The sequence below is a fragment of the Typopeltis vanoorti genome, chromosome 21 (assembly GCF_054136105.1).
Source record: "Typopeltis vanoorti isolate ZY-2024b chromosome 21, IOZ_Tvanoo_1.0, whole genome shotgun sequence".
Taxonomy (NCBI): Eukaryota; Metazoa; Arthropoda; class Arachnida; order Uropygi; family Thelyphonidae; genus Typopeltis; species Typopeltis vanoorti.
Genome location: NC_143569.1, coordinates 34,929,261 through 34,945,916, shown reverse-complemented (window position 1 = coordinate 34,945,916; position 16,656 = coordinate 34,929,261). Strand labels below are relative to the sequence as shown.

Sequence of the window (16,656 nt, the reverse complement as noted above, 5' to 3'; positions counted from 1 at the left end):
TCATCATGCCATTACCTCCCTCTGCCGTCAATCCCTTTACGGCTATTTTAGAGCCATTCGTGGATTAACTGTTAGTGTCTGACTAACAGTTTGTATTACCTGTATTACCTGTCTTTACACACACTGTTTTACATGGAATTTTCTTTACTGTCCTAAAATATTTGACTTTTTTGCCTCTAAAATGATTTATTGTGTTTCTTCGCAAAATTTGAAACGAATTTCACATGTGCGAAAATAATTAATCCTGAAATGACCATCGATCAGCCTTTGCAATGAATCTATTTAGTAGTAGCAAATTCTGCTGTATTTTAAATTTATTCTTCAAATCACTGCAACGGAACAGTTGCACTGGTTGTTCCAATATAGAAACAACTTTTTTCGCGAATTTTTAGATGTTTGCATTGAACATATTATGTCACGTATTTATATTTTTAAATAATATTTATTGAAATAAATATGACCTTTTGCTTTCTTTCCTAGCAAAATACCGTTATATGGATTATCACATTTCAGTTCTAGAAACGATTTTTTTTTGTTTTATGAACAACAAACTATGTTATATTGCATAACCCGATTGTGAATCTTTTTAGTATCGAGAATTTATATCCAATGATGTTTTAGCAGGGGTTTTTAGCCTTTTTTTTTTGTAGGATGCACATTACTATAATATCCAATGCGTAACCACCGTAGATATGTTGAAAATATAATATGAAGGATATCATATACAGAATAATTCAACATTTATGCTCATTTTGAATATTTGCTAATGCTTACCCCCTCCCCATCCTTATCCTCTCCTGGAATTCAATTACATAACCACTCTAAATTTCTACAGGTTAGAAAACGTTTCCAGACAGTATTCAAAATCTATTACTTCATTTTACCGTTTCGACAAAAGAAATAAGGCAATAAGATTGTTGTACCCTGAAGCTTCTAATTCTGCACTATTTCTTTGCAATCTAAAACCAGCTGTTCTACTGTCTGCTGAAATGATTTGAAATTTTAGAAATACTATGCTATATTTTCACCACATAAAATTGTTTATATGCATACCACACAAAAGAAAGTTCAGTAGTATTATTTTAGTTACTTTTTCTTAAAATAATCTAAATAATTTTACTTATGCTTCTGGGTGCTATTTCTGAAGTAATCTACGTCTTAGAAATACTTGTAGTAATCCTCTCAGCTGGTGGGAAAGGTAAAGGCTTAGATTACTCTCAGTGCTATTGAGGAAGAAAATTGAGAACGCTTAGCTAGAAGGGACACTAAAGTGCCTCAAGCTATAGTCCGAGATACATCAAGAAGGTCGTGTTTTGTTTTCAATTGTTAATTAGTAGACATCCTAACATAGAAGAAAATACAGACATTTCTTTTACAGGCTGATACAGTATTTATGCTGAAATAAGTTCTTAATTTATAACGATCAGTTTCATTTTTATTATCGAAAAATTATAAATTATTTCATATAATTATCTTGAAAAAGAGGGCTTGAATTATTTTAAAAGAAAAGGAGCATATACTTCACATAATCTTATTTTTTGGGGAGGGCAGGAAGGTTATATTGAAGACTTATTCAATTTGCATATATTTCAGAGAATTTATTTTATAAATCGTTCACAAGACAACTGTTTTGAACGTAAATCACTTGGGGAACATGCCCATTCAGTTTAGTGTAAATAGTAGCAAAGATTTAGCTACTTCAATAATGTCACCTATCTAAACTAGAAGAAAATATCGTTATATCTGCTGGTGTTAGAACTCTTACATAAATAATTTTTCTGGCATGAATCCTCTATCAGCTATAATGTAATCAATCTACAGATTTCTACCCTCTTGTATTCTACCATCTTATGCGCAGTGATTTCTTCTTTGTACTACAAGAAAAAAATCAGATAGCACAAGAAAAATATGGAGTATTTTCTTTTTCATTGGGTGAATTTACAATGTTCTCACTTTGTGTTTTGAAAAGAAAGTACAAATGATTTTTTTTTCTTACTATTTTTGCCATTAGAACATCTGATACAATTACAAGAGTAGCATTTTACCGTTTTCCTCCTACGCGAGAAAAAGAAATATGACAATAATATTGTTGATTCTGTCGAACTTTTATAGTGGAAATTTTTAATACAAAACTTTGTAATTTAAATATATACATGTATAAGCAAAAGTATTGCTTATTATAAAATTGGAGCATAATATCTGAACTAGCAGAAAATATATACATAAATTTAAATCATAACCGTTAATTTTATTTTGTAATGACCAATTATACAGGGAAACCAAGAAGGTGAAAGTGAAAAGAACAGTAGAATACAATATAAAGAAAAAAAAATTAGTGATATGTTTAAAGAATTTCATTATTCTTTATAAAGCAAAGTCGCTCAAGCATGTCCTTCAGGAAATCTGGGAAGTATTCTTCGAATCATGATTTTAAACAAAAATATAATATAATATCAAACGTCGGCAGCTGGTTTTGTTAAATAATATTTCAAATAATTATTGTGAATTAATTTCTTCGAGAACAAAGAAAATGGTTTGTGGAGTAAGCAATTAGAAAAAAATTAAAAACTAAATTCGTTCTGGAATGTAACGCAATATTTAAGTGAAGAAATTAGGCAAGGATCTTTATTTTGTCCAGACATTAAAATTGTATTTTACAATAAAAAGAGAAAATAAAAATAATCTCTATATTTTTAGTTTATCCAATATAACTAAAATTCAGTTACCCAGCATAGAACAAGGAAGTGCATTTCTTGTTATAGGTAACTGAGACACAGCTATGAGCCTGAGATAATCTGATTAAGTGCTCTCTTCAGCGTGAGGGATTATCACACCTTCTAATGGACATGCTGGCCGAATTGCACTTCTTATCCATGTTCTTTCAACATGTGTACTGAATCGTATCCAGATTTATCTGGACGTCTATAGACGTCCTAGCCGGTAGGGAGGTTAACATCTTTTAACTGTATATTTATGTAATCTTTATCCTGAGGAAGGACACACAGTTCGCAAAACTGGTCATTATAAAATTTGTCAGTATTTGTCAATAGTCATAATAGTCAATATTTGTACTGGAAATATAACGTGCAGCTTCACATAATATGGAAACTAACAGAATCTTACAGCTGTTAAAAACAATATTTAATTTTCTCAGGAAAGGAAAATATTAAACTGTATAAGTATAATCATATTTTTTTTGCAATTCCAAATGCATTTTTCCTCTTGCCCTCCTCCAAATCATACTCACTGTGAAAGACTTTCTCTCCTCCCCACAATAGTTTGGGAACCTTGTGTGTGTGTGTGTGTGTGTGTGTGTGTGTGTATAATGATAAAGATATAATAACACTATTGAAATAGTCCAAAATTCCATGATATTAAAATAAGATTAAACTGAGAAACTTATACATACCTCTTTCTACTGTTGTAAAGGTAACAGGAGATGAGAATTCTCCTCGTCCATAATCGCTGTATACTGCAACTCGTACAGTATAAGTCTTAGAACTCTCCAGTTCTGTTAAAGTAAAAAAATTCCTTGTTGCTGGAACATGAATTGGGACCCATTCCTCTTTGTTTTTTCTATATTCTATTAGATATTCTAAATTGGAGAAAGTAGAAACATTAATACTCGATGAAAACAACCCATATATTTTCAGTTTCTGAGTATATATAAAAAAATATATATGTACATACAATAATTTACTGAAATATATATATATCTAATGGGATAAAAGGAAGTAGTATTGGTCCTGGTGTATAGTCCTACAGTAGGCCCCTGCTCAAATCTGCTTCCCAGGCAACTTTTCTATTCAAATTCTAAGGATTAAGGAGCTATAAGAATAGCTCCTTAATTCAGTTCTGGGATATTTTTCTTCGCCTCTAATATAAGTCAAATCCCTTTGAGTATCTTTAACCAGCATAACATTAGCAATCAAGTCCCTTGTTGTAGACCTATCATATACCTGTATATTAATGGTTGACCTTTCCACATGTCCTAAGGCCAGTGTGTCTGTTTGCTATATGTGAAAAATAAGAATTTTGCTACCAAGCTAGTTTTAATATTTCCATGAAATTAGGTTTCCACTCATGAGATCTTAAAGGTCAAACTTTTTAAAGGAGCTGCTCATTCATTAATATAGGAATACACATACAAGGTGTCCCAAAAGTCCTTGTGCAGTTTTAAACTTTAATAACTTAAGATGTATAAATGTTACAAACTTACAATAAACGCCGTTGGAAGGATTACCTTGCAATGCTGCAGACATTTTCATTCCTGAACTGGAGTGGTTAAATACTAAATAACACAATCTTTCATCAAGATGGGCACCATGCCATTATGCTTTTGCATATACAGCAGTTTCTGAATGACACCTTTAGGAGAGCAAGGATTATGAATGATATGCTGGCTGAAATGTGAGGAGATGGGAGTAGAGTTTGTTAATGTGTGGAATGAGTGAGGGATGAAGTGAGCTGTATGGGAGCGATGGACTGCATTTGAGTGGTTATGGTGTGAGTTGCTTGGAGAGACTGCTGCTGGAAGCTAGAGAAGTGAATAGAGAGAATGAATCAGACCGAGAGGGAGTGATGTGGAAGAGCAGGAGAGTAAGACAGGAGAGATTGAAGAGGTGGATATGAATGGGGAAGTGAGTGGTATGAGTATAGAAAATGAGAGAATGGGTGTGCAAGAGGAGCAGGGAAACGGGGAGGCTCAGGATGGACAGGGGTACACAGCGTGAGAAAGGTGGATGCTCCAAGAGGAGGTGAGAGTATGTGTAGGCAGGAAAGGAATGGGATGACCAGGGATCAAGAGGAAACAGTTGGAACTGAAAACGGTTCTAAAATGAAGAGGCAGAAAGGGAAATGGCCCCAGTCAAGCATGGAGAGATCACATCAAGTGAGTGGTATCAGTGGAACTAGCTGTAGATCCAGAAATGAGCTATTGTGTTTGTATACAAATGCTAGAAGTATAAGAAACAAGGCAGATGAAATGGTTGAACTAATTGCATCTGTTCACCCAAAGATTGTTGGAATAAGTGAGACATGATTGGAAGAGGATGACATCCTGACAGGAATAGAGATGGAAGGGTATGATGTGTTTCGTGAGGATACAAGGGGTGAAAAGGGAGGGGGGGAGTGCTATTGATGATAGAGAAAGAGTTATGTCCATACAAAGTAGAGATGAAAGGGATGGCTACATATCGAAAGAACTCCCTAGGATTCTTTTTGTCTTCATTAGCTAACTGCTGTTCATACCTCTCTTTAGCTACTCTCACCAACCAAGTCACTCTCCTTGCCTGGTCTTTGTAGACCTCATGAAATTGGTTATTTCCACTTCAGTTATGCTGCCTCCACAATGCCTTTTTTCTTTGTATCGCATGCTTAATCTCTTTATTCATCCATCTCACACCTACCTTATTTAACCTTCTCAAGCTTGGAATACATTTAGACATTGCATCTACTAGATAGTTTTTGAAAATCCCCCAAGCTGCATTGATCTCTTTTCCAGCTAACTCCTCATTCCACGCTACACCCACAAGTTGTCTCCTAAGTTCTTCATAATCACCCCTATTGTAGTTCAACATATACCCTTTTCTCACAGGGAGTCCTCGCACTGCTGGCAACCACCCAGGTAATCACCTCATGGTCACTCTCACCAATTAGTGGATGATTTGGTCATCTCATCAGAGGATGTAATTATAAATGAGGTGTCAAATCATCCACCAGTTGGTGAGAGTGACCATGAGGTGATTACCTGGGTGGTTGCCAGCAGTGCGAGGACTCCCTGTGAGAAAAGGGAGTATGTTGAACTACAATGGGGGTGATTATGAAGAGCTTAGGAGACAGCTTGTGGGTGTAGCGTGGAATGAGGAGTTAGCTGGAAAAGAGATCAATGCAGCTTGGGGGATTTTCAAAAACTATCTAGTAGATGCAATGTCTAAATGTATTCCAAGCTTGAGAAGGTTAAATAAGGTAGGTGTGAGATGGATGAATAAAGAGATTAAGCATGCGATACAGAGAAAAAGGGCATTGTGGAGGCAGCATAAGTGAAGTGGAAATAACCAATTTCATGAGATCTACAAAGACCAGGCAAGGAGAGTGACTTGGTTGGTGAGAGTAGCTAAAGAGAGGTATGAACAGCAGTTAGCTAATGAAGACAAAAAGAATCCTAGGGAGTTCTTTCGATATGTAGCCAGCAAAAGAAAGAATGATTATGGAAGGATGACACTGATTGAAGAAAATGGTATAAAGACAGCAACAGCTATCTTTTTACCAGTATTCAATCATAAAATATTTAAAATCTGCCAAGGGACCCATTACTTATGACATTTTGGTATGTTGCCATTTTCAAAATCACAAAAGAAAGTGAATGTGGATGAAATACCACTGATTGACCTGAAAGTGCAGCATCATGTTTTTGTATAGATTTACAGCCTTATGTGCACCTCACATTTGATAGCTCCAGTAGAGATTATTATTATTACAGGTATCTCCATGGAGTCAGAAGACTCATCGCGGGAGACCCAAACTAGCGAAACAATATCTGTCATATCTCTTCTTGAATTCATTTACAGATGAAGAGCTCAAAACTAAGTCAGGCAATGAATTCCACTCATTCACCACCCTCCAGGCAAAAAACTTGTTCTGACATCCTTGTTAACCACACTCTTCTTTAATTTCCAGGGATGACCTCATCTTCTTCCATCACTATCACACAGCTGAAACATTTCCCCTGCATCAATCCTATAAAACCCTTTCAGTAATTTAAATGTTTCTATCATATTCCCTCTTCTCTGCCTATTAACCAACCTCTGCAATCCACAAGCTCTCAATCTGTCAATGTAGGGAGCATTTTTTACATCACTCACCAACTTGGTCACACTTCTTTGAACCCCTCTCCAGAGCCTCCTCATCTCCAAGGAATCCAGGTGACCAGACCTGAGCACAGTAATCCAAATGTGGGAGTATCAACGCTTTATAAAGGGGAATAATAACCTCTTTATCTCTGGATGTCAGTGTGTTCCTCAACAACCAAGTAATCCTATGTGCAATCTTGGACACCTAAGCAATGTGTCCTCTGAACTTCATCTCCCTATCTACCAACATCCATAAGTCCGTAGCCTCATCAATCTCTTGGAGTACTGTTCCATCAGTGTAGTACACAGCTGGTAATATTTTAATTCCAAAATGCATGACTTTACACTTTTCCACATTGAACTGACATCCATTATCTTTTGCACATTCTACCAGCTTATTTAAATCATCCTGCAGACTTTCAACATCAGCTTGATTTTTTATTGCGGTACCCAACTTTGCATCATCAGCAAACAACTGAATATCTCCCTGTAAGCCATTTCCTATATCATTTATATACAAATTAAACAGCAATGGCCCAAGCACAGAGCCCTGAGGCACACCACTGGTCACCTGCCTCATCCAGGACTCAGCTCCTCCATACATCACCTTCTGGTATCTTTCCCTGAGGCATTCTCCTATCCATATCACCAATTTAATATCCATTCCCATCTGCTCCAATTTGCATAAGTGTTCCATGGGGTATCCTGTCAAAAACCTTAGCAAAATCCAGAAGTACCACTGTGTAGCCAGTTCCTTTGTCCAACTCGGATGTCATTCTATTATGAAATGTTAATAGTTTGCTAAGGCAGGATCTACCTTTAACAAAACCATGTTGGCCTCTATAGAGTATCATATCCTGATCCACCCATTCTTGAATTTTGTCATTAACCAACTTTTCCAATACTTTTACCACTACTCCTGAGATGGTGATTGGTCTGTAATTAACTATCGCAGTTTTAGAGCCACCCTTATGCAAAGGAACCACTTTGCCTAACTTCCACTCCCTAAGGACCATACCAGAGTTCAGACTTAAATTAAATATCCAAGTAAGAGGAGTTGACAATTCATTTGCACATTCACGCAACACCTGAGCTGATATTCCATCTAAACCTACCGCAGTGTTTGCATTTAAATTTTGCAATATGTTAAATACCTCTGATTTCTTAGCTTCAATTCTCACATTAGTTATTGCTACAGGTACAGAGATATCCTCACTTGGGTGATAGACTTTTGAAAAGTGATCACTCAGTAACTCGACTATTACATCTGATTTTGTCACCTCAATACCATCAGCACCCACTAAAGTTATCCTTCCGAAGTTATTCTTCCTTTTACTTGCTACATAGTGGAAGAACTCTTTGGGACTACCCTTGATCTCTTTGGCTAAGGTCTTCTCATAATGATTTAGATTTATGCTGGTAACCTTCCTAGCTTGAGCCTTGTACTGCTCATGGGTACTGATCGCCTTTCTCCTTGTAAATTCTCCATAACATTTTATTTTTTTGCAGATCAAGCTTGATACTACTGCTCATCTATCTAACGCCTGTCTTGTTTGACTTCCTGACCTTGGGGACACAATCTGATATTGCTTTCCTCAGATACCTGCTGATTTTATCCCATGCACTGCTAACATCTTTCCCCTGCAATATGTTCTGCCATGGGATGGCTGCAAGCTCACTCCAAAGCTTGTTATAATTGGCTAACCTGTATATACCCCTTCTTAACAGAAAAATCCACAGATTTTGCAACCTCCTAAGTCAATACCACATGATCGCTTTCACCAATTGGAGGTAACGTGGACACCTTACTTATGCATATATCCTTTGAACCAATAACCAGGTCCAACACTCTCACACCACGTGCCCTTTCAGTTGTGTGCTGTTTCAAGTAATTATCTCGTAGAAGATGTATGAACTCCATTTCCTTTTTGCTACGTGATATTTCCTCCTTCCAATTGATATCACCGTAATTAAAATCCCCCATAATAATCACTAAACCTGCACTCATTGCACTAATTTGCTGATGCATGAATTCAATATCTCCCCCTGGCCTATAGCAGCATCCAACTGTATATTTGGTTGCATTGGTCACTATTTCGCACCAGACCACCTCAAATGAATGAGAGTCCCATGCCGATTTTTATCCCCTCTTCTGTAATTTATTCTACGTATAAGGATCAATAAATATACAATCAGTGCTAATGTTTCTCTCTCTTACACTCAACCTTTTCAATATTAGTTTCCCTGCCCAATTACTTCAACTTGTTCAGAAAACAGTAACTTCTTCAATCGCTTATGTCCTTCCATGTTCAGATGCAGTCCATCTCTAGCATATAATTGTCTTTTTCCTTCAAACACACTCCAAACATCAACAAATTCCAGACCTCTTTTTTTTTGCACATTCTTGCAATTATATCATTCATTATCATCACTCGTCTACTTAACTCATAATTGTCAAAACGAGGCAGCACACACACTATCCTCCCATTGACACTTTTCCTCTTCACAATATCTAACAATGTTCTTAAAACTTTTCCTACCTAATTTATACCACCACTCAGGTCATTTGTACCCACCATAACTATCATCTTGTCTGCTTCACGCCCTCTCTTTATTGCTAAAGCCACTCTTTCTATTGTCCCACCAGCCAAGCACTCCTCATGCATACCACTCTCCATACCCTTAATCATAGAATCACCATATATCTTACCACTCTTAACTTCATTCAAGTCCACACAAATCATCACAATTTACCACACAATCTTGTGTGATAAAAAAAAAAATTTAACAGTGCTGCAGAATACAAGTCACCATTCATAGAAAAAAAACTAATTATGTGCTTTAATACTGAGGTACCCACCTTTATTCATTGGCATAATGTATTTAAGAAGTAAAGCCATATTCTCATAGGATTCCTTCTTATGGATAGCATAGGCTACTGAATTCTAGGAGAATATAGCTTTTCTTCTTAAATGTATTATACCAATGAATAAAGGTGAAACCATTTGTGGTTATCTCAAAATGATAGCACATAATTCATGCAGCTAGGTTCACAATTTTTTATTATTATTTATTTTATTTTTTATGATGGAATAGCTGAGATAAAGACTACCATTGCAAGGTTAAAAAACTGCCAGTTTGACAGAGCTTAATACCTCAACAAAAGACCTAAAATATCATTACCATCTCCTACATAAAACTTGGTTTGATGAAAAATTTCATTAAAGCTTTAAATAAAAATGCTGATAGTTTTTGTTATTTAAAGAACAAAGTGCCAAAAATAAGTGATTAAATATAAAGTGAATAAGGCATTAAAGAAGGCTTGATTATCTTAAATGTCATTGAAAAATCAGCATGAAAGGTTTTCAAAGTTTGGACTTTAGTATGCTACTAATTTTGCTGGTTCTTAAGTGATGATCAGCACTAACACCGATAATAAGTGAAAGACTTCAATGAAAGCTTTAAGCTGTAAATAAAATGGCACATATGTATGCTTATAGGTCGATATGAAATTTTAAGATTACATTTAAACTCTGCACATCATACTTAATCAGAATTCCCTATTTTTACTTCAAGGCAAAATAAAAATTTTCAATGTGTTCTTAGTGGAATTGATGTAATATCTATCATGTCATACCTCAAATTCAATCATGCTCTGGCTTTATATTTCTTGCTCAAATTAAATTAGAAACGCCAAGAAACTACATTCTTGTTTAATCCTTTATCCAAGTGTTAGCAAACCAAGTTTGTGTATGCAGATTTTCATGACTAGAATACTTGTATATAGAAACTAATGACTTCACATTACTTGTCTTAATATCCCATAATGCAAAGCACACATCCTTTTGGGTATGTTTAATGCTATGCATTATGGGAAGGGTCACTACTTGGGCCAATTTTGACCTTTATTGAAGTCTCATATCAGTGGGAGCCAGACCAGAAGAGATACCAAGGTTGAAGTAATGCAGAAGTCATATACAAGTAGTGAAAATGTAACATCCTATTATTAAAATATTCTGGATTATAGCAAGTTGTAGAAAGTTTTTTCACTTGGTTCCAACTCAAAGTTTCTTTGTTCTATTCCATGATATTCATCTGCTGGCATTAGTGCTTTGCTAATTCTGAAAATTACCTTCATTTGGTTTTTTTATCTTTGAATCTTGAATTACTGCAGTCAAACTATGCAAACAGTGCAGTCATATTCCTTAGTGTCTTTAATGTTCACAACCCCAACTGGATTCTCTTTTCTAATACCACTAACCAAGAGGAAAGAGATGAAGTATTTGCTGTGAATGGGAGAAAAATGGGACAAAGCTTGATGGGAGAAAAAGAGGGGATATGATAGAAACATTTAAGTTGCTTAAGGGGTTTTATAGGATTGATACAAGGGAAATGTTTCAGCACTTGGGTAGAGGGGCCAGAATAAGTGAATGGGTAGAATGGGTTGCTAGAGTCAGTTGTGAGTTAATAGGTTCAAGGAGAGTATGATAGATTGTGTGGATAGTTTGGATCCCCTGCGATGAGTCTTCAGACTCCATGGAGGTGCCCGTACTATAATAATAATAATCTAATGCAAATCATCCATCTATCCATCAGAATACTAGTTAACCCTTTGCTCTCAGTCTTTTCTTAACCAGTTTTCCTAAGTATATCATAAAGGTCTCTTGGTAATTCAAGCTATACACAGCAGGAGACAAAATTTGTGGAGTTTTGTATCCTAATGATTATAACTTGAGTTCTACTCTTTCCTCTGCTACATTCAATCATGTACCCTTTGGCACTAAAATAGCACCAATGACGGTGCTATTTAGACGATGCTATTATAAAATAGATGACCTCCACTTTTTTTTGTTTCCATGGTTCTGATTGAGCTGCAGAAGTTATTCTTGATGGAATGAGTCTTCATCCCTCACTCTATTCCAAATTCCCACTCTCCTAGTTTTCCAACACAACATGCCTAAGGTACTCCAGAAAAAAAATAAAAATAAAAATAAAAATTCAGCATGTCATAAGTTTGAAATAAAAACTCTACTTTCATTTTTACTTTACACTGAAGCTTGCAATAATCACACAACAACTCTCCACACATCCATATCTGAGTTTTTGAAAGACCCACTTCATCTATACAAATGTTTATCTTTTGTGCAACTTCCACCCTCCCACACACCCCTAATAGATAGTTGCTTCATAGCATCACCTAAAGATAGAGTGGATCTCCAGGAATCATTTTTTCCCTCCAATTAACTAAACTGGTAATATACAGGAAGTATGTGGTGCACTGTTTCTGATATCCCTTAACTGTATCAAAAATTGCCCTGCATGCTTTTTTTTTTTTCCCCAGGCATAATTCAGATAATAAAAAATTCTTTATTCTGATAGCATCTTCCCAACTATTCTTAAAAGTTGTGATCCAGAAGTAACACCCACTCTATATTGTTTCAGCTGGTATCACACAGCATTGAAGAATGCCTATTCCTTCCACAAAGGGGTGCTGTAACACAGTTAGCAGCAACATTCTTTTAGATGGAAAAATGTGATTCAAATTCAATTTAAGCACAAGGAACATTTATAAAGACTTTTCAACTGTTGGGAAATCTCTTATAGAGGTGGAAAGGATTTTTTGGACAGAAAGTTTCATCCCCTCCCCACTTCTGCAAAAAAGATAAACTAGCCATATTAGTATCATTATTATTATTACTGGACTCCTCCAGGAAGTCCATTGACTCATCAAGGGAGAGCACCTACTCTACATCTCTCTCTCTCTTTTAAGTAACCTAGTAAGCACAACTACACCAACACCATCTACCGTCCACCACTAGTATTTCCACAGACAATCACAAACATCCATGCCCACGGCTGGATTCGAACCTGCAGCCTTTTGGCTGGAGAACAGATACGCTAACCAACCAGGCTGGCAAAATTATTTCACACCTCCAGGGAGTCCAAAGACTCATCTACAACTCTGTCTCCACCACTCAATCCACCAACTGACCTCAACTACACCAACGCCGTCTACCACTGACCACCACCACCACTAGTATTTCGAGACAATCACAAACATCTATGCCTACGGATGGATTCGAACCTGCAGGTTTCTGGCTTGAGAGCAGATACGCTAACCACTCGCCAGCCAATATAACACAAAAAGATATAACAGATTATGACAGTAGTATTAATCACCCTACCAGAGCATCAACTAGGTTTGTGAAAAAACAAGAAATAGTCACAACATATAACGTCTCCATATTATGCAGTACAATAATAATTAATTAAACTACTACTGTTTAAGAAGGCCTCCCTAGCTAATCAGCTCAGAGCAGACCATCTTAAGAATGCAGTCAAGCCATGTGTTCAGAGCAGCCTACATAATAAGTTTTATTAAAGAGTTGGGTAGCTTACCTTATATTGGCTTTCGTGTAAATGGTAATAGGTTGTAAGGTTTATTATTATTATTATTCAGGCCTCCAAGGAGTCAAAAGACTCATCGAGGGAGGTCCTTCCTAAGACATAAAGTCTGTCAGGACTCATCGAGGGGAGGTCCCCCCCTGAGAAACACAAAGTTTATCATACCACTCTTTAAAGTCACTGACCGTTCTCGCTCCCACCACTCCATCAGGCAATGCATTCCACGGCTCAACCACCCTCCACACAAAGAAACCACTCCTTACCCTCTTGCTCACAGTTTCCTTTCGTAACTTCCAGGGATGGCCTCTTGTCATCACTCCTTCCCGCTGATCAACCAAGCGAAAGAACTCCCCAGTGTCAACCCTGTAACCACCTCTGTGTTTGGAATATTGACTTGATAAGGATGTGGGGGGGGGGGGAAGAGAAGAGAGAAAATTTGGTTGCTTATGTCATGGGTGGAGGAGGATGGTATCCCAGTTACTTAGGTTATTCCGTCCTTCCTACCTACCTCAATGAGCAACCTCCCCACTTCCCTCTTTTAAACCAACATATTGCAGGCTGTATTAAAGCAACATATACAGCCTACAATCTACAAGTTGCAATGCATAAATAGAAACTCAAAAAATTTCACAACCAATTTGTAGATTGGTGAAAGTTGTTTTATGTATCTAATGTCAAAATTTCATTGTAAAAAATTTGTTCTCCATTTGGGAAGAATAATCTATGGAAACTTGCATTCCATCCATTGCATTTTCTTGGCATGAACTTTCAAACATTCACAGCTGCCACCAGATCATCCAAATAATTAAATATTTTTGGTAGCACCTAATACTGGTTATAATTATTAGATACTAGATCTGTCTGTTATGAAGTAGCTATTTGTATTTGTAATGACGTACTCATTCAAGCCTTAAAAATCCAGACTGTGTTCAGCAAGGATCAATCAACGTTCAGTGGTCCTAAGAATATTGCTGGAGAAGACTGAAGTTCTTGAATCTTCAATCCTTGCAAGGAAATTAGTTACATAAATCTTCACCCACATATCTCAATGTGTAGCACTGTGGAAATGGCATTTACATCCACAGTACTAGGTCACTTGCAAGTTCAATTCTAGTTACTGACAGAGGAACTTTTTCTAAGCCTTTCTTTAACCCATTCCAAAGTTAGTTATCTCTGGAAAAAGTAGGAATTTTTTTCATGGAAACTTAGGTTTCTCATCACATGAACTCAATAAATTCAACCATAGAACTCGCACTATTTCAGACAATAAAACATATAGTTAGCGAAAAATGTGCATATCTGCTTGTCTGTGACCAGTGACAGTTTTTAGTTGATGAGTAAAAATGAAATCAGAAGTTTTGCTTTAATAGTCAATTTTATTTATGTAATGATGATTCCATTTCATACCAAAAAATACAACAGAATATTTTTCTATTAATTACAAGTACCTGTATTGTCAATTATCACTGATTTATCATAATAGAATATGACCAATGAGAGGACTAAGATATGAACACATCATTTTATCTCATAGAGAACTCAATCATACTGCGATTTAACCAGTTAATTGCAACACAGCAACCTAATAAGTCAGCTTGTGCTCTTAGAGAATACAGAGACAAATGAAAGAATGCAAAACACTGCATAAAACTAGCTAAACAAAAGTCATGGGAGGATTTTGGCAAGAATATAGAAAATAAATATCAAGAAGGTGGCAAAATATTCTGGAGATTGTTGAAGAAGCTTAGGAATGGAGGAAAGAGTGCTGTAAAAGTAGTTAGAGATGATAAAGGTGACATGAAAACAGGAGAAAAAGATATCATTGAAGTATGGAATAATTACTTTGAAAAACTGCTAAATGAAACAAACAGTAATGACAGTACAGTGGTAAAAAACACTGACCAGGCATGCAGTCAGGAATACATATCCATCAAAGGCTTAAAATGTTGAAAGGCAGCAGGATTAGATGATATTCGACCAGAAATGCTGAAGTATGGTGGTATAAGAGTTACATTGGCTGCATTGCATAGTTCAGAAAGCCTGGATAGAGGGACGAATTTCCAATGATTGGAGTAGAGCTCTCATAGTACCCATATATAAAAAGGGAAATAAAACTGAATGTGAGAATTACAGAGGTATTTCCCTACTGAGTGTTCCTGGCAAGATCTATGCAAGTATACCTGAGAAACGGTTGAGAAGAATTGTGGAAGAAAAGCTGGGTGAAGAACAAGCTGGATTCAGGCCAAATAGAGGCTCAGGATCAGATCTTCACTTTATGACAAATAGTCGAGAAAGCACGGGAATATAACAAAGATCTGTATTTAAGTTTTGTCGATTTGGAAAAGGCATATGACAAGGTGCCAAGAGAGAAGCTATTCAATACGCTACAGTTATATGGTGTCGATGGGGCATTATATCAAGCAATACTTAGTCTTTATTTGAGTTGTAAGTCAGCAGTTAGAATTGAAGGAAGTACAGGAAGATGGTTTAATGTTAAATCTGGTGTCAGACAAGGGTGTACTTTATCCCTTCTGTTATTCATTATCTATATGGATCACATTATGAAGGAAAGTGGTATTAAACATGATATCAAAATTGGAGATGTTAATGTCAGCTCCTTGCTTTATGCAGATGATGTTATACTTCTAAATAAATCCACTACAAGTCTGCAAGATTCTCTGACTAAATTGAATAACTGTTGTATTAGATATGGGAAGGTCAGCAATAAAAAGACAAAGACAATGAAAATAGGCAGAATCATTGAAAATGTCAACTGTGTTGTGAATGGAGAACTTGTGGAACAAGTAAAACATTTCAGCTACTTAGGCACAATTTTTAATGAAGATGGTAAATTAAATATAGAAATAGACAACAGAATCAGCAAAGCTGGTATGGGGGGAAGTTAATTGAATAAATTTATATGGAATAAGAGAGAAATTAGTCGGAACACTAAATTAGCTGTATACAAGACAGCGTTCAAACCAGTTTTAACTTATGGATCTGAGAGCTGGGTCAGAAGTAAAACACTTGATCAAAGACTAGAGACTGCAGCTATGAGAGTCCTGAGAAAGATTATAGGCATGAATAGATGGCATCAATGGCAATATCATATTAAAAATGAGGATATTAGGAAAGAACTTGACATAGTCAGCATCCAGGAATGCGTTAGCAGAGCTAATCTCAGGTGGTATGGTCACTTAAACAGAATGGGCGAAGAAAGATTAGCAAAACAAGTGTTCTCTGCCAGATTGGCAGCAAAACGACCCAGATGAAGACCAAGATATAGGTGGATTGATACGGTACAAAGTGCCTTAGACCAGTGCTTCCCAAACTTATGTAAAGGCCCCCTTTGAAAAATTAAAATATTTCACGGCCCCATCGAGAAAAAAAAATCGTAATA

General features: G+C 36.3%; 1 protein-coding gene across 1 annotated transcript in view; it reads right to left on the bottom strand.

The window, feature by feature from the left end:
* The window catches only part of LOC150094731 (cell adhesion molecule Dscam1-like), a 158,163-nt gene that overhangs the window by 52,212 nt on the left and 89,295 nt on the right, over positions 1-16,656 (bottom strand). Inside the window, exon 12 of the mRNA XM_090411652.1 lies at positions 3,410-3,595. Within this exon, the coding sequence (XP_090267778.1) occupies positions 3,410-3,595 (186 nt within the window). The remainder of the gene's footprint in view (positions 1-3,409; positions 3,596-16,656) is intronic.